The sequence below is a fragment of the Ranitomeya variabilis genome, chromosome 2, assembly GCF_051348905.1.
Source record: "Ranitomeya variabilis isolate aRanVar5 chromosome 2, aRanVar5.hap1, whole genome shotgun sequence".
Taxonomy (NCBI): domain Eukaryota; kingdom Metazoa; phylum Chordata; class Amphibia; order Anura; family Dendrobatidae; genus Ranitomeya; species Ranitomeya variabilis.
In genome coordinates this window covers 485,456,079-485,481,361 of record NC_135233.1, presented here as the reverse complement: position 1 = coordinate 485,481,361, position 25,283 = coordinate 485,456,079, and the positions used below count along the sequence as shown (strand labels likewise).

The following is a 25,283-nucleotide window of genomic DNA, read 5'->3' as shown; positions in this document are numbered from 1 at the left end:
CTACCCGACAAACGGGTGCCGTTCTAACTGTAACATCAGGAAGGGACGGACGATTAGAAGAACATCATTTAATCGAGTTGTGAGGGAACTTAAGAAACAGACACAACGGTTGTGGGGTACTTTCCGTAAGCACAGCAGGGAAGGACTACAACACATAGCGCTAAGAAGGAAGGCACCGATTTCCACCTGTGAAGAGAACTCTGGAGGTGCCATTGGACCGGCCGGACTTGCGCAGCCTGGTGAACCGTATTCTGGACTGAGGACTCAGAGATCTCCAGTAAAGAGGTAAAGAGACTGCAACCTGGTGTCCTCATTATTTACCGCGACCTGCACCCCACAACTGCACCACCAACATCCACACCTTTCATTGACTGTGCGCCCCACGGCAGGGTCACGGACCGGGGCCTAGCCGCCGTGACAACCCCAGGAGCAGAGACTCAGAGGCCCGGTACCGGGTACCCCTCGGCCCTGCGGCGGTGTGGGGGCGCTACAGTTCCATAATAGGACACCTCGTGTGCAACACTGGCAGCTGCGGATGGAGTGGTCATGCGACTGCGCTCTGTGGACGAGCTTTCGCTTCTGCTGGAGGAGTAGGAGGAGGAGGGGTGGCGAAAGCCTACAGCCAACTGTTTCCTAGACCGTGGGCTAGGCAGAACTGTTCCAGTATGGCTGTCCCCTGTGGACCCTGCATCCACCACATTAACCCAGTGTGCCGTGATGGACACGTAACGTCCCTGGCCATGCCTACTGGTCCATGCATCTGTTGTGAGGTGCACCTTTCTACTGACTGATTGCCTGAGTGCATGGACAATGCGGTCTTTGACATGCTGGTGGAGGGCTGGGATGGCTTTTCTCGCAAAGAAGTGTCGACTGGGTAGATCATAGCGTGGTACTGTGTAGGCCATCAGGGCTTTGAAAGCTTCGCTTTCAACAAACTGGTAGGGCATCATCTCTAACGAGATTAGTCTAGCAATGTGGGCGTTCAAACCCTGTGTACGCGGATGAGACGATGAGTACTCTCTTTTCCTAACAAGAGTCTCTTGTATGGTGAGCTGGACTGCAGAGCTGCATATGGTGGAACTAGTGGGGGTGGTTGTGGACATGGCAGATTGAGAGACGGTTGGTGATGGTATTCTTGATGTTGGCCTACATACAGTGTTTCCTACCAAGAATCTGGTGATTCCCTGACTGCTTTGGCCTTGCGACGATACCTCCGCATTTGCTGCAGGTGGTGTCCTAAACGGTGGGCTTACAGTAAGGGAAGCAATGTAGCGTTGCTGACTACCTTCATTCTGAGCAGGTGCACCAACGGTACAGGACGTTTGTTAGTTAGTCCAGTCTTGCAAGTGCATGCTGGTTAAATGTCTACGCATGCACGTTGTATTTAAATTTGGGGGTTTCTGCCCTCTGCTAAAGGTCTTTGCGCATTTCTTACAGATAACTTTGCACTGATCATTCGGATCTTAGTTAAAAAATTGCCACACTCCACTCTTCCTACTATGCAATATCTTTTCAGGCATTGCACGCTGTGCTACTTTCACCGGATGGCCACGCTGTCCTAAAAGTGTTTTTGGTTTTGTCAAACTTTTTTGACCAGATACGGGCCTGCCAGATGAAAGCTGTTGCAATGTTGATGCCTGCTGCGGATCATCCTCCTCCGCTTCTGAGCTACTGCCAGCAGCACCCTGTTCCCCCAATGGCTGCCAATATGGGTCAACAACTGGGTCATCTATCACCTCCTCTTCAATGTCCTGTGCACCTTCCTCTGTGTTACCGTGTAAGGTGCTATAGCGTTCGGGACGGGGCACCATAGTCTCATCAGGGTCATATTCTGGCTCAGTACACTGCGAGGGCAATGTAGTGATCTGAGTCAATGGAACAGCATAATAATCTAGCTGTGGCATGTCCGATTCATCTTGTAATGGGCTGTGAACTATTTCCCTTTCTAACCCTGACATGGTATGTGTAAAGAGCTCCATGGAGTAAACTGAAGTATCGCCTGCCGCATCCTTCACTTTTGCTTTGGGTGAAGGACACAAGGAAGCGACTTGTTCCTGACCGTGAGCATCCACTGACGACTCGCTGCTTTTAAATTTGGAACTTTCGGAAGAGGAGGCGAAAGAGCTAGAGCAGGGGTCAGGAACCTTTTTGGCTAAGAGAGCCGTAAACGCCACATATTTTGAAATATAATTCCGCGAGAGCCGTACGTGCTTGCAGACGGCGCGGCTATGCAGGGAGTTATGGGAAATGTAGTCCATGCTCCCTGCCGCTCACCACTGCCGCCAATGCTTATCAGGCCATCAAAGAACTACCAATATCAGCGTGCACCGCGGCCTGATGGAGCGCGGTGCATGCATCCTTCCCAGGGGCGTAGCTAGAGCTTTTGCCGCCCGGGGCTGTTCCCGAGTTTGGCGCCCCCCCCCAGAACGTATGCGATTTTCACACTTAGTCATGTACCGACGAGCTCCTCTCCCTTAAGCTCCCAATGTTCAGTGAAAAACTGAGAGAAGCAGAAGAGAAGCTCGTTGTCACAGGACCATGAGTATGAAAATCGCATATGAGTGAAGTTTCCATGTGTCGACGACTGGAACCTGCGGAGCTGAATCCTGACATCGCACACTTCTGAATTCTCACAACGCATGCACTGCACACTTTTAGGATTCTCCCTTGCCGGTGGACAGTCATGTCAGCACAAGCATGTGATTTGTATACTTCTGACCACATTCCGACTAGACGTGCCCGGCCTCACTCAGTTCATTTTCATAGAGTGAGGCCACACATGTCTAGTCAGCACGTGACCGCATGTATGTAAATCGCCAGCACCAGAGAATCCTGACAGTGTGCAGGGCGCACTGTGAGAAGTCAGAAGTCTGCAGTCACAAAGAATGACTGCAGACTCATCACAAACCTGGACATTCCCTTTAATGCTCCTAACAAATAAAAACATGAGAGTTAGTATCACAAATAACATTTACATCCAGGTACCTGATAGATGACGTCTCCTCTGGAGCCGTTCTCCCCATGTTGAGTTTTCTCATCCACAGCTGTCTCTGCAGACTTCCATCTTCTCCGCTCTTTTGCAGAAAATCTCCACATGACGCCCTTAAAGATACAAGTGTCATTATAATGCTCCTGAATAAAAAATTTCCCCTCACTATATTGTCTGCATAAAATATGACCCCCACACTGTCTGTCTTATGGTACATGCTCTTCACACTGACCTCCCCTTTCTATACCGGACCCCTCTTCACACTGACCCCTCACACTGTGTCCCCCCTATAGGGCCCAGTATTTATACTGTACTCTCTCATCACACTCCCTCTCCTTTGTATACTGTCCCCTCCTGGCTGTGCCCTTACACTGTCCCCCATGCTACGCATGCACACATCCCAACACCCTCACTCCCCGTACTCTGTCCACATACGTTTTTCACATCGCTACTCATACTGTGTCCGCATACATTCCCCCGTTTGACCCCAAGCTGTCTGCACCCATCCCCCATACTGTTTCCTCATATATGCCCCCCCATCTCCCCCTTTGCTCTTCATTTTGTGTCCTCAGATCTCCCCCACACATTAAATCCCCCCATCCCCATGACAAATCTCCCCCCACACACAATAAATACCCCATCTCCACTCACATTAAATTTCCCCCCACAATAAATCCCCCCATCTCCACTCATATTAAATATCCCCAATCCAATAATATATCCCACTATCCCCACTCACATGAAATCCCCCCCACAATATATGCCCCCATCCCCCCCACAATATATGCCCCCATCCCCACTCACAGTAAATCCCCCCACAATATTATATGCCCCCCATCCCCACTCACAGTAAATCCCCCCACAATATTATATGCCCCCCATCCCCACTCACAGTAAATCCCCCCCTGCACCTTCGGTGTCTTCAGCTCCACTGGAGCACTTTCCACCGCTCTGTGTCTCCTGGTCGATCTGCAGCTCCTGCTCTGCCGCGCAGGTGAGTGACGTCAGCAGCGTGATCACATGACCTGATCACGCTGCTGGCGTCGCTCTGACCCTGCAGTCAGAGCTTCAATTGTACTCGCATCACAGATACGAGTACAATTGAACACTGGGAGCCGGCGCGCCGCAGCTTCTCTGTGCCGGCTGTCAGCTTGACAGTCGGCACAGAGAACAGCTGACTCCCAGTGCGGGGGGTGACAGAATGCAGCCGCCGGGGGAGACACTGCGGACCGCCGCTTTAGGCGGCCCGACTGCGCCCCCCTGCCGGCTGCGCCCCCCTAGATACGCCACTGACTCACCGCCGCATTGTGCCGCCCCCCGCATTGTGCCGCCCGGGGCGGACCGCCCCCCCCGCACCCCCCTTCCTACGCCACTGATCCTTCCCATAGACAGGTAGGAGCCCTGTCTGCGAGCCAGATACGGCCATCAAAAGAGCCATATCTGGCTCGCGAACCATAGGTTCCCGACCCCTGAGCTAGAGGCTGAGTCAGCAAGGAAAGCCAAAACTTTTTCCTGCTGCTCCGGCTTTAAAAGCGGTTTTCCTACTCCCAGAAAAGGGAGCCTTCGAGGCCTTGTGTAGCCAGACGATGACGCTGGCTCAACAACTCGAGCCATAGGTGCTATTTTGCTTTTCCCACTACCACCAGATGCTCCACCACCACCATCATTAACAGCTGGCAATGACCGCCCACGGCCTCTTCCACCAGACTTCCTCATTCTTGGGAAAATGTAACCAAACTAACAACCGTTATATGGTACTGTAAAACAAGGTAGAAGGTGTATGTAAACTTGTTGAGAATTTAAATCTCCCTTTTTATGTGTGGGAGACTGCTGCAAAAATCAGGCCCACTGTATTTCACTACACAGTGTACGTGGCAGAAAGGGGCTGGCTGATATACAACAAACAGAACTGATTCAGATTCACTTAGCGGCAATTTAAATCTCCCTTTTTATGTGTTGGAGACTGATGCAAAAATTAGGCACACTGTATTACACTACACATTGTACGTGGCAGAAAGGGCCTGGCAGATATACGACAAACAGAACTGACGCAGATGCACTTAGCGGCAATTTAAATCTCCCTTTTTATGTGTGGGAGACTACTGCAAAAATCAGGCCCACTGTATTACACTACACAGTGTACGTGGCAGAAAGGGGCTGGCAGATATACGACAAACAGAACTGACGCAGATGCGCTTAGCGGCAATTTAAATCTCCCTTTTTATGTGTGGGACACTACTGCAAAAATCAGGCCCACTGTATTACACTACACAGTGTACGTGGCAGAACGTGGCTGGAAGATATATATATAAAAAAAGGGACTGTACTACAATAACAATCTCCCTACAATGATCTCAGGAAAAGTATGGCAGCCAGCAATAAAAAGGACTGCTGCACACAAAAGTGTGGACAAATAAACAATAGAACTGTGCAGAAAGGAGCAACAGGATTTTTGCTTTTAAAAAAGCAGTCGGTTTGCACAGTGGCGTACAAACAGCAATGCAGCTATCAGGCAGCCTTATAAGCTACAGAGCAGATGCACAAAAATCTAGCCTCCACTGTCCCTGCAAAGAAAAGGTGGTGTTGGACAGTGGAAATCGCTACAGCACAAGCGGTTTGGGGGTTAATCTTTCCTCCCTAACAATATCCCTGCTTCTGACGAAGCTGCAGCAACCTCTCCCTATGCTCAGATCGGCAGAAGTAAGGTGGCGGTCGGCGTGCATGCCCCTTTATAGCCCCTGTGATGCCGCATAAAGCAAGCCAATCACTGTCATGCCCTTCACTAAGATGGTGGGGACCGAGACCTATGTCATCACGCTGCCCACACTCTACGTCCTCCTTCATTGGCTGAGAAATGGCGCTGAGCGCATCATACGAAACGCAACTTTGGCGCGAAGATCGCCGACAGCATGGCCGATCCAACGCTGGGATCGGGTCGGTTTCACGAAACCCAACTTTGCCGAAAGTCGGCGCTTTTTTAAATTGACCGATCCGTTTCGCTCAACCCTAGTTCTAAGGATTGGTGCGGGTCCCAGGAATTAGGTTCTAGCAATGTGTCATTATTTACCAAAAAACCCTGTAATTGCTTCTACTTCACTGCATTTTGTGAGGTCATGATATCTTATTATGTAGTTGGATTGCTCAAGGGAGTTTTTATTGTGTAATTTACATTAAGAATAGAAGTGTTGTCACCTAGGAGAGGCATGTTCAATAAATAGTAGGTTTAGGCAGGGCCACCATCGGGGCTTTACTGCCTTGACTGGCGTATGGGGCCCGATGAGCCAAGGGGGCCCGCAATGGGCCCCGTCTCTTCTGGTCATCGGACCCCAGCGGCAGGCTTCTACCAGTGCAGTAAGTGAACCTGGGACTGAGACGCAGGTTCAGTTAAACTCTATAGCCGTGCGGGCCCGCATGGCAATAATTAAAAGCCACCAGCCAATAGGAGGTTGGCAGCAGCGTATGCACTTGAAATGCCTGGGGTGGACGTCGGCGGCTGGCCGCGGCCAGGTAAGGAGAGAGTGTTTTCTTTTTATTTTTTATTTTTGTATTGAAAGCGGCAAGCCACAATATGTTTGAGCGGCAGGATGGAGACACATGGACCATGTGTCTCCATCCTGCCCCATCTGTCTCCATCCTGCCTCATGATCCTGCACCATGTGACATGTTGCAGGATGGAGACACATGGTTCAGAATCATGGGGCAGGATGGAGACAGATGGGGCATGATGGAGACCAGAGCCGGCATAAGCACCCAAGCAGGTGCCGGGGACCTGGCGAGATGGGAGGGCCCATTCACGGTGCGGTACACGGAGGCTCCGGGGGGCCCCAGCAGGCAGGGCCGACTTTTGGGGCAGGCAGCTGCCTAAGGCCCCCGCTTCCCCAGTTCCTCTGCTAGTGGCACATCTTGCAGCCGCTATAGGGCCTCTGTGAGGCAGGGGGGCCTGCCTGCCAACAGCGCCGACTCCAACGCTGCTGCGGCATTGAACTATACCGCCATCTGCTGGTACAGTTCAAAGCAATGATGGAGGAGAGAACGTCAGCTGACGTTCCCTCTCCCATCATTCCCGCGCTCTGCCTCTGATACTGTGGGTGAGCGATGATGTCATCGCACACTCACTGTGTGCCAGGCAGTGCAGCCACTGAGACAGGAGCAGGGAGCAGCGTGGTGGGGGTATGAGGAGAGGTGAGGTTTTTTTTTTTTTTTTTTTACTATAACAGTGGGTACTGGAATGTGGGGCCATTCTCCAGGAGGGGGGGAGATGCGGGCTGTGCTATATACTACATGGCTGTGCTATATACTACATGGCTGTGCTATATGCTATGTGGGCTGTGTTATATACTACGTGGCTGTGCTATATAAACATTGCTTTCCAACATACTACATGGCTGTTCTATATACTACATGGTTGTGCTATATACTACATGGCTGCGCTATATACTACATGGGCTGTGCTAAATACTATGCGGCTGTGTTATATGCTACATGGCTGTGCTATATACTACATGGCTGTGCTATATACTACATGGCTGTGCTATATATTACATGGCTGTGTTATATACTGCATGGCTGTGTTATATACTACGTGGGCTGTTATATACTATGTGTTATATACTACATGGCTGTGCAATATACTACATGGCTGTGCAATATACTACATGGCTGTGTTATATGCTACGTGGCTGTGCTTTTTACTGCGTGGCTGTGCTATATACTACGTGGCTGTGCTATATGCTATGTGGCTGTGCTATGTACTACATGGCTGTGTTATATGCTGTGTGGGCTGTGTTATATACTACGTGGCTGTGCTATATGCTACATGGGCTGTGTTATATACTACATGGGCTGTGTTATATGCTACGTGGCTGTGTTATATAATACGTGGGAAGTGTTATATACTACGTGAGCTGTTATATACTACGTGGGCTGTGTTATATACTAAGTGGGCTGTTATATACTATGTGGGCTGTGCTATATACTAAGTGGCTGTGCTATATACTACGTGGGCTGTGTTATATACTACGTGGGCTGTGTTATATACTACGTGGGCTGTGCTACATACTATGTGGCTGTGCTATATACTACGTTGGCTGTGTTTTAAACTACGTAGGGTGTGTTATATACTACATGGGCTGTGCTATATACTACGTGGCCCCAGATCCCAAAGAATGGACATGCTACAGGTCTCAGAAAATAGCAGCAGGATTACTTACAAATTTCAGATATTTTTTCATCACCTACAGTAAATAAAAAAGAACCTATAACCTATTTATTATCTGCGCACTTGTTATGACCCGGAGAAGCAAAATGACAGGTCAGTTTTAGCATTTTGTGAACATGGTAAATAAAAAAAAAACATTTGTGGAATTGCACTTTTTTTTCAATTTTCCCACACTTAGAATTCTTTCACCTGTATGCTATATGGTAAAATTTAGTAAAAACTACAACTCATCCTGCAAATAACAAGCCCTCACACTGCCATGTTAACAGTAATTTTTTTTTAAAAAAAGTTGTGGCTATGGTAAGAAGGGGAGGGAAAAATGAAAGCGCAAAAACAGAAAATCATAAGGTAGTGAAGGGGTTAAATACAGTGAAAAGTGAAAAATATGTTTTTAAAATTGTGAAAAATAAAAAGTTCAAATCGCCCCCCTTTTTGCCTCATTGAAAATAAAACAGAAAAAGTACACATATTTGGTATCACTGCGTTCAGAAATGTGTGATCTATCAAAATATAAAATAAATCGATAAATGGCAATAAGATGCATTCAAAATATTGTATCTACCCCAAAATGGTATCAACAAAAATGTCCGTTCAGGGCACAAAAAATAAGCCCTCACACAGCCCCATATCTCAAAAAATGAAAACATTAAGGGTCTCAGAAACTGTTGACAGAAGCACATTTTTCTTACAAATTTCCATATTTTTTTACCACTTAAAAAAAAAATACTTCTGTTTAATATCTGTGTAATTGCACTGACCTGGACAATCATATTGCTAGGTCAGTTTTACTATATAGTGAACATGGTAAATAAAAAAAAAAAAAAACAATTTTGCAATTTCACAGCACTTGGATTTTCCCTTCCCATTTTCCAGTACACTATGTGGTAGAATGAATGGTATTATTCAACAGTACAACTCGTCTAGCAGAAAATAAACCCTCATGTGGCTATATGGATGGAAAAATTTTAAAAAAAAGTTATGGCTCTTGGAAGAAGGGGAAGAAAACATGAAAATGAAAAAAACAAAAAATCGCCAAGAGGTGAAGGGGTTAAGTTCAAGATAGTGATAAACTGTATCACTTGTATCTATCATTGCAATGTTTCATCTCATTCCTGAGTCTTTCTGTACAGAAGTCTGACACTGTGTCACCATTGGACTTTTATTACGACACTATTTTATGCTGTATTGCAGATTTCTATTTAGTCTGTTATAAGCTCAGTAATTTCTGCTTTACACAAACTGCTTTTCTAAGACATCTAACATTGCTAGTGTGAGGGAAGCACTGGTTTTCCTTAAGGAAACCAGCTGAATATGGCGTCTTACTGGCAATGCTCCATACTGGGAATGTACGCAGATTTGCCCCGAGTCAGTTTTTGACCAGGAACTTCTCTCTGGTCATCACAAAACTTCTTAAATGTTCAGACATTGACTGATAGGGAAGCTACTTCTCCAAGGTGGCAGGGTCTTTCATTGGCTGACAAGAGCAATGTGTTTGTATGTGATGTGAGGAGGGAGCGTTTGTGACTATTTGGACACTGTAAGTTCTATGTTTGGGGGGTTTTGTCATCACCTCTTCCCATTTATTACATAGCTGTATCACTACAGTGGTGACATCACCTCCTCCCTTTTATTGTACGGCCAAATCACTGCAGATATGTCACCCCTCTTATATGATACAGCTGTACCACCTTAACATTGTCACCTCTACTATTGAATTTATAGCTACAGTATATCACTATTTATTAATTCATGTCCTTTAGCTCAGTGTGGAGCAATGGATACTTGATGGATGAACAATCTGTACGGAGATCGAACTTGTGCAAGCCTAGATAGGTCCACCAGGGTCTTTTCCACCATTATCTTGATTGTATCAAGCCATTGGGTTCTTCTTCTTCTCCTTGTTCCTTCTATTTTTCCAATCATGATGTCCTTCTCCAGTGATTGTTCGCTTCGTATGATGTGCCCAAAGTAGGCAAGTCATAGCTTAGTGATGGGTCTTTTGAGTGACGTGTCTGGCTTCATTTGTTCCAAAATTTATTTGTTTGTTCTTCTTGCCATTCCTGGTATTGATAACATCCTTTTCCAGCACCACATTTGAAAACGCATTGATTCTTCTTCTATCTTGCTTCTTCATCGTCCAGTTTTCACATTTGTACATCACCGCAGAAAAGATAAAACTATGTATAAGCCGTATCTTCATCGCCAGTGAAATGTTCCTTGATTTGAAGACCTTGTCCAGTGTCTTCATTGTTGACTTGCCCATAGCTATACAAAGCTATAGTGTGAAGTAATCACCACTATTAATATATCCTCAGGATCAAAATGTAAACTAGCTAGGAGGATACCCCTATATATAAAACTTAACTTGTAATAAATAACACATAAAATAGACAACTCAGTCAACGCAAATCAAAAAAGTGCTCATGTGAACCAGTGCTCAAACAATAAATCGGTTGGATCTCAGATATGCCAGTGCCACCATTAACACAAACGGCAGTATGGGTACCTAGCCACTGCGGGTCTCCCGTCTTCTAAAAGGACTTTTGCTTTGAAAGGACTGTTTATCTTATCTCTATTGGACTATTGGCCAGCTCTCACTGGCATATCTGCTCCCCTGATGAGTGTCCGCTACTGGATATGAAACGCGTTGGGAGAATTCTTCACTGTCCATGATTTTGGTGGAGTCCATAGTTAGGGATCACTTGGGGCCTGTCCTTGTGAGGACAGGAGCTTCAACGGCTTTAGCAGGGAAGTCAGCAAATACCCCACACCCAGCCCCTTTCCCTACATGTGGACGATGGATCTCCGGTTAAGGACACTGGGAGGTTCTTTATGGTGACCATACGTCTACCATTATCGGAGAGGCATTCCACTCTACTACCATTGGTGAGATCCAACCAATTTTTATTGTTTGAGCACTGGTTCACATGAGCACTTTTTTGGTTTACGTCGGCTGAGTTGTCTATTTTATGTGTTATTTATTAAAAGTTAATTTTTATATATAGGGGTATCCTCCTTGCCCATAGCTAGACAGATATTCACTTCTGGTGTTGTCATTTCATCTTGAGTGATCATCGATGTGAGTAGGTAGAAGTCTTTTACAACTTCCAGTTTGTTGCCATTTATCTGAAATGTGTCCGGTTGTACCTGTCAGTAGTCATTAAAATCTTTGCCTTCTTTGTGTTGAGTAAAAGTCCCTGGTTGAACTTTCCATCTGGACACTCCGTAATAAGTCCATAAGTCCATCTACGCTTGTTACTATCGATATTAAATCGCCTGCGTATTTCATATTGCTGATGATTCGTCCAGCAATGTTTATTTCTTCTTCCTTTGAATTACAATACATTTATTATTGCAATACCAAACACAGCCTAAAGAGAAGAGTGGCGCTATACACCAAACAACCCATTTCAATCAAGAACTGTGGAGGGTAAGACATATTAGACAGAGGAGAGTTTTTCATGTCCTACTTCTGAATGTGAAAATAGTGTAGAGTATAACTCCAGCGCTGGGCTATATGGTTACTTGTTACAGTTATGCATCGGACAATGGGTGTTACATGTGAGGTTTGTCCGTTTACTACTGACATTTCTGTAGGGATCAGGCAGACCTAGCTAAGAATCAAAAGCTGAACATGAATATAAATGTTCATATGGTGCCTTTGATATCATAACACGAATTGTAGCATAATTTCTTTCATTATCTAAAATTATCACCAATTTTACCCTACATCCGTACCAAGAAAGAAAAGAGGCAACAAAATTCTGCCAGAGCAAATATGTAAGCGGCCATATTTATTACACAGCTCCTAGAAACGTGAGGTTCTTAGCGCACATTTTGATCAAATTGTGCGAGCCCATCTGCCAACGACAAGGCGACCTCTTCAGATGGGACCCTACACTAACACTACACTAACCAGTATTAATAAAGCCCCTATGTCTAATGTTGTTGATCCAGAAGAAGGCAAAACACCCTGGACACACTCAGCCAATTTGTGACTCAGGGAAAAAATTCCTTCTTGACCCCGGGAAAAGGCGACCAGTCCTAGAACCCTGGATCAAACCCTACTACTCATACTATGGTTATTATCCTCCCACATTATCTAATATTATTTATTTATTATTATTGTTTCTATTCTAAGTAATGTTTATTCTAATATTAAAACTAAAATCATTACTATATGCTTATTATTAAAATTCTAATGTAATAACTGATATAATTATTTTAGGCTTTTTGTCCTTTTTTTTATTATAAATATTCTACCATTGCAGCTTTAATTATGTTTTTGCTATTACTATAAAAAGACTATTGTACGTTTTCTACTATAAATATTACTACTATACTATGTATATGCTTTTGATCCAGAAGAAGGCAAAAACCCTTGGACACTTTCAGCCAATCTGTGTCTGAAGGGAAAAATTCCTTCTTGACCCCGGGAAAAGGCGATCAGTCCTAGAACCCTGGATCAAACCCTATTACTCATACTACGGTTATTATTAGCATTACGCTTTTATTATTATTATTACTCTTAATATCCCACATTATCTATTGTTTACTTATTATTGTTTCTATTTTAAGCAATGTAATTTCTAATATTGAAACTAAAATTACTATATTTTATTATTAAAATACTTATTTAATTACTATAATAATTTTATGCTTTTTGTACTTTTTCTTCCTTATTATAAATATTCTACCATTGCAGTTTTAATTATTTTTTTGCTATTACTATAAAAAGACTATTTTACGTTTTCTACTATAAATATTACTACTATACTATGTATATGCTTTTGATCCAGAAGAAGGCAAAAACCCTTGGACACTTTCAGCCAATTTGTGTCTGAAGGGGAAAATTCCTTCTTAACCCCGGGAAAAGGCGATCAGTTCTAGAACCCTGGAACTACTAATATTATTACTTTTACATTTTTATTCCTACTGTTTTTTACTATAATTACTACTTTTTGTTACTACTATGATAGCTACTATTACAGTTTTTCCTACTAAAATTAATATACTGCTGCTATGTATTATTATTACTATTATTATTACTAATATTATTATACCACTCTTATTACTATTCTTTTTCTATACTTACCTCCCAGTATTTGCCGTGTATGATGTTATCGGCTGAGAGGTCCTAGCAGGATTGTCCAGATGATGTTCTTCTTTCCTCTCAAACACTGGTTGATATATTGGAGGATGTGGCACTGCGTGGTCCTGCTGCTTCTTCTGGCCTCTGTCCTGCTGCTTCTTCTGGCCTCTGTCCTGCTGCTTCTTCTGGCCTCTGTCCTGCTGCTTCTTCTGGCCTCTGTTGTGGTCTCTCTTCTGGCGCCGATCTTAATTATGATTTTGACCTCTTTTTTCTTCCTTTCTTCTTTTTGGGTTCGCTGCTCTTCATCCAGGTCCATACACAGTACTTTAGCCCGCATTGCCCTTGCTTCTTGTTCTGTGATCCTGGTCTTCATGGATGGTGCAGGCTGCTCTTCATATTCATGCCTTGGTGTATATTTCTTCTGGGCTTCTGGGCTGGTCGGCATGAGGCGCTAAGAAGACAGAAGAATAAGTTACTCATGTAATAAGACATTCCTATACACCCATGTAAAATTACAGGCAGCAGTATAGTCTTCTCACTAACCTCCATCTTGTAGAGGGGTGACGGCAGAAACTTCATACAGAAGGCCAGTCTTCTGAATGCCTCCTCCGGTGTGATATCATCTGTAGAGAAAAGAACCAAATATAAGGATCACCCATAACCATACAGAGAGGATGTGACAGGGCGGCACTACTGATTGCCATATCGCTAACCATCCCGCTAAGTGCTAGGAGCCGTCTGACCACAGGACAGAGAATGGTTGTCTAACAGTGTGAGGAATCTCACCGGATCCAACGCAGGATGAAGGTCCGGTCCACATGGTCTCGCTGTGGTCTTCACCCGTGTCGAAATCTATCAAAATCCTGTAAAATAGCAGAACAGTCAGAATCGGTTTTGGGCTCATTGACCAGGGTGTACTGTTACTGGAACCTTTGGGAAACACCGTCTGTGTGTTTAGGAGGCATTGCCGGGGCAAAGGCAACATTGGGCAATGTGCAGGATATGACTGTTCTATATCCAATATCTGCCCTCCCCCATTATTCTGTGCTGTATATGGAGGAATATTCGGAATAATCGACTTCGGTCCGTTTTCCGCTCTGCAGGCGCCGTTCTCTATGGAGGACGGAGCTGATGTTAAATATTGGACCCATCCAATAAGATGTGACAAGTGGTGACAGCGGAGTATCAGCCGCCGGCTCCTCATCATGTACATGTCTGTATGTGAAGTATTGGGGTAAATAAGAACAATTAGTAACAGAACATCTCGGGTTATTCTGTGTGAATATGTGATGAGATAATCAGCCGTCACTTGTATAATATTACAGGTTTATACCTGAAATGTCGCGGTGGCCGCAGGTGTCCGTCTTCACTCTCTGCTGAGATAGAACAGACTGAGCATAACTGACGTTTGTGTTTTTTTCAAATTCAAATCTAACAATCCTACTGGTTGTTTATTGCCATGGTGACAGAAGTCACTGATAATTTAAAGGGACATGACGGTATTATTGCACTATATTGAATTTTTACTATATGCTACTCTCCTTTGCCACCATTTAAGCACATGGAGATGTGTTGTAATTCCCTGCACAGATGACAGGCGCAATACTATGCAGGTAAATGATATGAAGGACCAGTCTCCCATTTTTTCTAAGGATTGGTGCGGGTCCCTGGAATTGGGTTCTAGCAATATGTCCTCGTTTACCAAAAACCCTGTATTTGCTTCTACTTCACTGTATTTTGTGAGGTCATGATATCTTATTATCTAGTTGGATTGCTCAAGGGAGTTTTTATTGTGTAATTTACATTAAGAATAGAAGTGTTGTTACCTAGGATAGGCATGTTCAATAGATATTAGGTTTAGGGTTCCAGCAAAAAAAAAAAAAGGTGTACCTATCTTACTGAGGCTGCTGTATTCTATCGTTTGCACAGTATGAAGTCATAGCCGCTTGCACGTGTGCACACTTGCTTTTTTCTATTCAGAAATACTGATCAATTTTTTGTTTTTCCTTTGTAGAATACTATCGGAGGTGGTGATAGCCTCCATCACTGCTCACAACAACTGGACCCCTCCCAACCTGTTGCCTAATCCCGACCCTTCCCGATGCCGTCTGTGAGACCTGGAAGTGACAGCCCTACTTTTACACGCTCTTCCTCTGCAACTGCAGGTGTGCCTCCCTAGTCATTGGAGATCTTCACGGCTTGACCTTCCGCGGCAGTCTCTTTGGCCTAGGGCAGAAAGTGCTGAGCCTTGGCTCTCGTCGTCTGGTCTCTGGGCCTGGATCAGCATGGGGCACAGATCCTGGCCTTGAACAGCATAGTCTGAACGCTGGATTTTCTCGGCAGTAGTCTGGACCCCATCAGACAGTGGCCAGCGCATTAACAGCGTGGATTTCCTGCTGAGGTGTGTCTCGTTGGCTTCGGTGCCACCTCTGGGCTGCGTCTGCTTTGTCCTCTTTCCTGGCGCTAAATGTTTCTGTCTTTTGGAGCTCAAACCTTTTATATTCAGGAACTCTGGGTTACCGGTCACCTGCTCAGGTCCAACACCATAAATTTTTCCCCCTGCAAACCTTACAGTGCAAATTAGTTCCATCTGATTCTGCCTGAAGTGGTTGAACATTGTGACATATAGACGGAACATGCGCACAGCAAAGTCATTCTGTCAATATCATGCATTTTGCTAATATCATGAACTGAGCCATAACTGCAGACAAGTAGATTTTTGTTTTTCTGAAACATTCTGGTATTTTAGAGAAAATATGGACAGAAGATTAGGCTGGTGACCAAAGCCAGAGACGAGACTAGTCCAGCACCGCACCTGGCCAGTTTTTCCAGAACAGACGATTTGACAGATCTCTTTCATAGGAACAGCAACGGGAGAAGCCAGCCGGGGGAAGCACTGGACTAGTCTCATCAATCCTTATGGTCATCGGCTGGCTCACCTAAATATATTTTCTGTGAGAGGCCAGAGCCAGCTCTGATGCATGCTGTCCTCCATCTGGGCAACAGGTCTCAAGGGACAGCTTTTCTTTAAGCTTTGATTGAACGTCCTTTAACGTCTATGTAAAAAAAATCTCCCTTGTCCATAAATATATCATATTAATGAACGTACAGGCCTCAATCATTAGTGTTGTGTGGAGGCTGTATCTATCTGTAAACCACAGTACTCCTGGAACTCATTGACTCCGGTAATGTAATATTCATCAGGCATATCAATAATTCAAGGGACTGATAATCAGAGTGAAGTTGTATTTCATATCAGAGGATATAGTGTCATTGTTCTCATGCCCACTGGCTTGGAGCAGGCCCTGGAAAGATAAAATGTGCACTCAGCGGATGGAAGCTTATGTCAGAGCTGTGTGATACATCTGTAGGCCTTTAACACTGGCTGGTTTCCTAATAGGCTGCACACAGCTTCCCTTGCCAAGACAGGTTGTTTCCTGTACAGAAGATCTACTACCCCAACCATAGATGTCAACTCACTCATTTTATTCACATTTACAAAAACATTTTACATAATTCTCTGTCTGCAACTAGTGTTTTCTATCATTAGATTAAACCATAAAGGATTGTTGGATACATCCTATATCAGACACCCACAGCAACTCGTGGCCCCTATTGCCTTACCATGAAGTCCATCAGGTTCCACAGCAATGCCTCTTGATTTAAAGGGAAAAACGAAGATTCATTCAGCGCTATTCTGTCGCCAAAAGCAAAGGAAAGTGCAGCCTAGGTGCATAATAGAGCCTCAGATTCACATGTGAAATAACAAGTTATGGATATATTCCACTATACCCCATAATGAATACAGACCCCAGATGAGACATTGTGAGGAAATGTTGACCCAATATAAACTTCTTAAACAAAAAGAGAACTTTTCTACTAAATCTAAATAGGGAAATTAGATGATCGAGGCAGGCCGGGCAGCTTGCCAAACTCGACGTGGAGCACAACAGAGGGCAGTGGATCCAGGGGAAGGAAGTGAAGCCCAGAATACCCAGGACTGGTGCATACAAGTTCTGATATCAGTGTTGCTAACAGCAGGCAAAAATATGCCACTACTACTTCACATATATTGTTTGGTGCTTATTATTATATTAGTGCACTGTACAACACATGAATAAGGTGGCAAGAAAAATTAACACATTGCACCAGGTGTCTGTTGAAGACAGCTACTAACCACTATTCTCTTGGCACCTGTCTCCTATTACTGGTTTAGGCAGATATATTTAATAGAAGTCCATCTCCTACTACGAACCACTACAATTAACTTAAGGACTCATTCAGACGTCAGGGATTTTTCACATACACAAAAATTTGCTTCAGTGACATCAGCATTTTAGATCCAAATTTCACCCATTTGGTCCTTTTTTATCATCAGTGATTTTAAAGTATGAGAAGATAAATAAATTGGAAGGCTTCTTCTATACATGGCAATGTTAATCACAGACAGCACACAGACTGTACACTGATGCTGTCTATGTGCGGTCTGTGATTTTTAAGACGTATAAACTTGTACAGGTAATTTTGAACAGTGACGAAGATGAAAAATGGGCATGTCTGTCATATTTATGGACATGTGAACAGCTCCATATAATAGGTACCCATTATATCTGTGAAAAACGTGGACAGTACATCAATGTGGAAAATGGATGTCTAAATGAGGCCTAAGAGTCACAGTCTTAATTGCAAGTGAAGCCAAATTTCATAACAAAGATTGGTCATGGTATCATCACTCATTGTGGTCTAGGGACGCTGTGATTGACAGCTCAGCCTTCCTGTAGAATCTGGAGTGTCATTGACTGTTGTCAGTATTGTGAGCGACAGCCCAGATGTCCAATCTGATCCTGGGGCATGCTGGACTGTCAGCATTTTGATTGACTGCCCTGCTGCACAGTTTGGCCTAGCCTGTGGGCGTAACTCCATGTATCTCCCTTTCTTGATCATTTGCTAGCTGTTTAACAGGCTAGCTATATGCAGACCATTGTCAGCTGTAGCTTTGCTTTGTGTGTGCTTTGCTCTGTGTCTGAAGACCTGATTTTCATTTGTTGTGACTATTCGTGCGTGTTCTCTCTTTTGCTCTTGATGCTTTCTGATCTCAGGTATCTGACCCCAGACTTGACCTCTGGCTATCTGTTTCTCTTATCCCCTTATCTTGAAGTACCCTCCTTATTGGACCCCGGACTGTTACTTGACCAAGCCTTTGTATTGCCCCTCTGTACTATGTGTCCTCCTGGTGTGTGAACTTGGACCTTCTGACTTCTCTGTCTCATGGCTTGTCCTTAAGTAGTGACTCATCATCACAGCTGGGCTCTTATTAGCTTATTAGTGGCAAAACCCACTGGTTTTGTCCTGTAAGTGCAGCTACATTGACAGTGGAAGAGATAACCTTATCCAGGATAGATGAGATTGGATTTATTTTCTAAGGGGAAACATTTCTCCTTGTGGAGAGCTCCAAGTAGGTGTGAGGAGACTTATAGGCCATGCAATGCTCCTCTGAGAATTTTAAATAGGTAAATCACCTCTTCAGTGAGGAAGAGAACTATAACTCCAATGCCACCTCTTGGAATTACCAATCGTAAGAGTCAATATCAATCTTTAACAAACCTTGGCACATGATTTAAAATAAAAAGCCAAACTAGACACTCCATTTACATAAACATGAGTCGATTTGTTTGCCCCTCATCAGTGTAAATCAGGAGATATGGCTGAGCACTCCACCCATCGGCCTATGGCGATTTTTAAACAGAGCTTGATCCTGCCTTCCTATATGATTGTGGGCTTTTGGCCAGGGAGAGGTATCCTATTAGGTTAGGGTCCCAGCAGAGGGGTCCACTCTGTAGTTGGCTGTTGGGCACACATAAATTGGCCAATTTATACGCTAAGCACCTTCATTTTTTAACTTATTTTCTGTAGCAGTAATGCAATTCCAATTTCATATACTCAATGTCTGCATGCTATAGCGTTTAACAGAGTGCAGCTTTGATTTGTTAGTTATATATAGAGTGGCTCTCTTAGCTTGCTCCTGTTCACATTTGATTTTCTGTTTGGAAGTGACGGTCAGTCTTTTGATATTAATAAAAACTAAATGGCTATATCATGTTAGCCAGAAATACTTATGTAAAAAACAACCAAAAAATGCAAGGAATTATACTTTTGTTGGGAAATCAGAAAAATTATTTTTGCAAGTTTTGTCAGAACAGTGGCCCTTTATCAGGCTCAGGTAAATGGAAGTAAGGTTTTATTTAAGAAGCTGTTACATATGCAGTTTCCCCATTATAATCTTCACAAGCCTACTCCATTTGAAGCTTCGCTTACCTCCCATTCCAGCAACATGGTTTCGTACCCACCTCTATGAGCCGAGGCTGCCCTTGCACAGCAGATGCTGGCTGTGTTACATAGCCAGCATTTGCCACCGCCAACAGTAGTAGAAGGAGCTAGCTCTAATCACACTCTTAACTATTTAGATGCCGCTGTCAATATCTGACAGCGCCATTTAAATGGCCCCCATTGGCCCACCCCCCAAATGCGATAACAGAAAGTTGATGGGATACCGTGGCAGCTAAGGGCCCGCTGAATGTTCCTGTGGCTGCCATCTTAGCCAAAGCATGGGCGTCATGGGTGAGCCACAATTACACTGTATACTGTAGTACAATAATATATAGAATAAAATTGCATGTTCAAGTCTAAAAAAAGGGACTAAGAAATAAAGTAAAAATAAATGTATGGAAAAAAAAAATGGTAGAAGTTTAAATCACTCCTACCACACAGTTTTCCCTATTCAAATTTAAAAAATGAGAACAAAAAACCCCAAGCACATTTGATATTCTCTTTTTTGAAGTAGTCCTATCAAAGTTTAATTGTTTAAACAACTGAATGCCGGGGAAAAAAAAATCGGAACTCCAAAATTGTATATTTTCAGGCACTATTTTTCCCTCCAAAAATACAGTAAAAAGTGATCAAAACTTCATGTGTAGTCCAAAATTATATAATTTAAAACATCAGCTTAGTGCACAAAAATAACGGAGCCCTAACACCGCTCCGTGGAAAGAAAAATAAAGTTACAGGTCTCAGAAAAAGGCGACACAAACAAAAGTGTGGTATTATTTGGTAGAGTTCTAAATCGTACTGACCTGGAGAACCATATTGCCAGGTAATTTTTACTGAACAATAAAAATTACAAAAACACAAAAAAAGTGGCAGAATTGCTTTTTTTTACCGTTTTACTCCACTTAGATTCTTCCCCCCAATTTTTCAACCCTTACATGGCTATGACGATGGAAACACAAAATACAGTTACCGGTATAAATCTTGGAACAGAGGAAGGAATAAACAAAAGTGCAAAAATAAAAAATGTCCATGTCTTTAAGGGGTTTTCTGGTAAAAAAAAAAAATTAAAGAAAGTTTGCTGTCAACATTAATTTTACTATATACAGTTATGTGAAAAATGGGTTTGCCCCACTTCCTGCTTTCCTATTTTTATTTTTACCTATTTGTCAAACTTTAAATGTTTCAGATCACTGAATAAATTTAAATATTAGACAAAGAAGACAAGTAAACACAAAATGCAGTTTTTTAATGAAGATCTTAATTATTAAGTGAAAAAGAAATCCAAACCTACAAGGACCCTGTGTGAAAAAGTGAGTTCCCCCTAACTGGAGGAGCCACATTTAGCAGCAACAACTGCAATCAAGCCTTTGCGATAACTGGCAATTAGTTCTTTTACAATGCTTTGGAGAAATTTTGGTCCACTCATCTTTGCAGAATTGATGCAATTCGGCCACATTGGAGGGTTTCTGAGCATGAACCGCCTTTTTAAGGTCATGCCACAGCATCTCAATCAGATTAAGGACAAGACTTTGACTAGGTCACTCCAAAGTCTTCATCTTGTTTTTCTTAAGCCATTCAGAGGAGGACTAGTGGTGTTTTGGATCATTGTCCTGCTGCCTAACCCAAATGCACTTCTGCTTGAGGTTACGAACAGATTACAAGACATTCTCCTACAGGATTTTTTGGTAGAAAGCAGAATTCATGGTTCTATTTATCACAAAGTCTTCCAGGTCCTGAAGCAGCAAAACAGCCTCAGACCATCCCACTACCACACCATGTTTTACTGTTGGTATGATGTTGATTTCTGAAATGCTGTGTAACTTCTACACCAGATTTAATGGAACACCCACCTTCCAAAAAGTTAAAATGTTGTCTAGTCAGTCCACAGACTATTGTCTCAAAAGTCTTGGGGATCATCAAGATGTTTTTGGGCAAAACTGAGACAAGTCTTTGATCTTATTGCTCATCAGTGGTTTTCATCTTGGAACTCTGCCATGCAGGCCATTTTGCCCAGTCTTTCTTATGAAGGAGTCATGAGCACTGACCTTAACTGAGACAGTTGAGGCCTTTGGATGTTGTGGTGAGGTCTTTTTTGACCTCTTGTATGTGTCGACACTGCGCTCTTTGGGTAATTTTGGTCGGCTGGCCACTCCTGGAAATGTTCACCACTATTTCATCTTTTCACCATTTGTGGATAATGGCTTTCACTGTGGGATTATTGGAGTCCCAGAGCTTGAGAAATGGCTTTATATACCTTTTCCAGACTGATAGATGTCGATTGCTTTGTTTTTCATTTGCTCCAAAATTTGTTTGGATTGTGGCATAATGTCTAGCTGAGGATTTTTTTGGTCTACTTCACTTTGTCAGGCAGGTTCTATTTAAGCGATTTCTTGATTGAGAACAGATGTGGCAGTAATCAGGCCTGGGTGTGGCTAGAGTATTTGAACTCCGCTTTCCAAAGATGTGATAAACCACAGTTAGGGTATGTGCACACGCTGCGGATTTTGCTGCGGATCCGCAGCGGTTTCCCATGCATTTACAGTACCATGTAAAGCTATGGGAAATGAAATCCGCAGCGCACATGCTGCGGAAAAAAACGCACGGAAACGCTTCGGTTTATTTTCCGCCGCATGTCAATTCTTTGTGCGGAATCCACAGCGGTTTTACACCTGCTCCAATAGAAAACTGCAGGTGTAAAAGCGCAGAGAAAACCGCAATAGAAACCGTGATAAATCCGCAGTAAAAACCGCAGCGGTTTTGCACTGCGGATTTATCAAATCCGCTGCCGAAAATTCTGCAATGGAATCCGCAGCGTGTGCACAAGCCCTTAATTCATGTTTTAAGAAGGGAGAATCACTTTTCACATAGGAACCTGTGGAATTGGATTTCTTATTCCCTTAATAATAAAGACCTTCATTTAAAAACTGCATTTTGTGTTTACTTGTGTTATCTTTGTCTAATACTTAAATTTGTTTGGTGATCTGAAACATTTAAGTGTGGCAAAGGTACAAAAGAATAGGAAATCAAGACGGGGAAAACAATTTTTCACAATTGTAATGTTCTGAAAAAAAATTCTAAGTGAGCTAAAATTATGAAAAACAATGCAATGCCTCCATTCTTTTGCTTCATTTTTGTGCTGTACAAGTTTAATGGCTTAAAAAATTCTGAAAAAGTTTTACAAATAAAATTAGTTTGTGTCCCCATTCGCCGAGTCCAGTAACGTTATGTTTTTTTTTAATCGATGGACCTTTATGAGTGACTATTTATTTTGCATGCGGAGCTTTAGTTTCTAATGGTACCATTTTGGAGTACAAGTGATATGTTGAATTGATCTATTTTTTTTTTTGTGTGTGTGTGGTGGCTAAAAAAATGGCAATTTTGGTGTTTCGATTTTTTTTCTCTTTACAGAGTTTACTATATGAGTTAAATGATTTTATATTTTCACAGATCGGACTTTTACAAACCTTCACAGACATGGCAGTACAGAGTATGCTTATTTTTTTACAATTCTTTATTGTTAACTCAGAGAAAGCAATTCCAATTTTTTTTAAATATTTTTTTTTTTAACTTGCATTACATTTTAAAGGGAACCTGTCAGCAGGATTGTGCTGAGTAACCGACAGTGTCAGGTTGGTACCGTTATGCTCATTAAAATTATACCTTTGTTGATGGAATCCGTCTTGTGGTTGTTTAATCTTTTTCAGTTTTGAGTTAATGATATGCTCTGGCCCCGAGGCGGGGGGCTTTATGTGGTGCTTTGATTAGGTATTCAGGAATATGGCTTCTGACAGGTCACTGATCCCTCACTGACCTGCCCCCTATTTTACATAATGAATATTATACAGCTCTAGCAAAAATTAAAAGACCACCACATCCAAACCCCTCTCATGGGCAGCCCAATCTCCAGACCTGTGGTGTGGTGTAACGTGGCACAGCTGTAGAGGTGCACAAAGAGGGTTCCCAAACCAGAAGCTATATGAAATAAACTTTGGCACTCAACTTGTAATGATGTGAAATTTTTAATGGCAGCCACTTGTACAAACAATTCGGTCAGACATATTGACCTTCTTCAGTGTACTGCAGTGATATTAAAGAGCAAAAATAATAAGTATATACAATAATATAAAGCAAACAACAAAAGAAAAAATCAAATAGCATGAGGAGACTCATATATAATGTGCATCTATAGTGATGGGTGGGAAAGGGAATGGGGTAATAGGACAAGAAAAAAAGGGGAGAAAGAAAAAGGAATGGAGAAATAATCATACCTGGTCTCTTAGAAACACTACTTGTGTGTGGCTTAAGATCAGATTAAGGTCCTATATATGGATCCTAAGACGAAAATATGTCTGTTTAGACAGGTGCGGTCCGTCAGTATCATGACTAGATATTAGATACAGGACTGACCCATGCATGAGTATCAATGAGGATACAACGGTGGAGGACGATGTATGGGGACGTACTACTGCTCGTCTAGACAATGGAATGGATCTAATGAAATAAATGAATAACTTGTAATAGTATATAATAGTATACAGAGAGAACTTGTATATCCGGACTAGGTAGTCCCAGGGAAATAATAATACTAACCCAAAAGCGCAGGCTAGTAGGTGTGGTAATGTAATTATGTATCCTCTCCAGGAGTGAAAAACTGTGAAGGAACCGAAAATGCACATAAAATAGCTGATAAGGTACGTATAGTGAGGAGGTGGTAAGGTACGTACCCTGTATATCAGTAAACAACATGGATCCAAGGAATGGACCAAAGTTTGGACTCCCTTGTCTAAAGAAAGAAGTGTACGGGTAAAATGAAAAAACAGCAACGCCATAAAGTTGGAGCGCTGACGACACTGATAGCGGGTCTTACCGGGAGAGGCAGGAGTGTAGACGAAGAACGCGGTATCCGCCGCTGTTTCTGAAGTGTGCTGCCATAGTGTAAAGCGCCAATATATGGCTTGGGGGCGGGACCGCTGGACAGCGTGAAACCGGAAATGTGTCACCGGAAATGACGCGCTGTCGATGCCGGTGACGCTGCGCGTGTCAGCGATGTGAAACAAAGATGGTGGTGCGTTCCACCTCAATTTCGTTATATAGCAACAGGCAATGGGGCTTATTGAATGTGGGAGGAGCTAAAGGATTATTGAGATACGATGGCTGCTGTATATATTAACGTACAGTCCTGTATACATAACCTGAAATGTAGACAGAGGCAAGAAAAAGATAGAAAAAAGGGATTTTGAGTAAAATAAATACAAAACAGAGACCATGGGATTGAGGTAGGGATCCAGAGGGAAGGAGGATCGGGATGTGAACATTTTCGTGCCGTCACATTCAATATTGATGACTCTGTAAAACAAAGCCGCATATTAATACAATGTTTGAAAAAATTGAGTATATACATGTATACAACAAACGAACAATTCAATCACAGTTGTTGTAAAATATTGACTAAAGAGATTATAGGAAAGCCAGGAGATCGTAATCCCTGTTAAGGCCTCTGGGTGTCAAGGTTTCCAACTCGTGTATCCAGAAAGCCTCTCTTCTTTTGAGGGTCTGGATACGATTGCCCCCCCGTCGGGGTACTGGGACATGTTCTATTACCTGGAACTTGAGTTGGGGTATAGAATGTCCTGCGTCGATGAAATGGTGGGGTAATG

The 25,283-nt window shown here is 43.1% G+C and overlaps 1 protein-coding gene across 1 annotated transcript; it reads right to left on the bottom strand.

Annotated features, from left to right (window-relative positions):
• Window positions 1-13,220: 13,220 nt before the first annotated feature.
• Window positions 13,221-13,919, bottom strand: LOC143809636 (uncharacterized). Its single transcript, XM_077292686.1, has 2 exons — window positions 13,843-13,919; window positions 13,221-13,750 (listed from the first exon to the last, which is right to left on the bottom strand). Exons 1-2 carry the CDS (start codon window positions 13,876-13,878, stop codon window positions 13,328-13,330), a joined length of 459 nt encoding a protein of 152 aa, XP_077148801.1. The 5' UTR covers window positions 13,879-13,919; the 3' UTR covers window positions 13,221-13,327.
• Between the last annotated feature and the right edge of the window lie 11,364 nt (window positions 13,920-25,283).

Excerpts from the sequence above, each read along its gene's own strand:
- LOC143809636 (XM_077292686.1), bottom strand. The coding sequence starts at position 13,878 with ATGAAGTTTCTGCCGTCACCCCTCTACAAGATGGAG. Across the intron at positions 13,751-13,842 it reads CACCCCTCTACAAGATGGAG|CGCCTCATGCCGACCAGCCC; the intron begins GTTAGTGAGAAG and ends CTGTCTTCTTAG.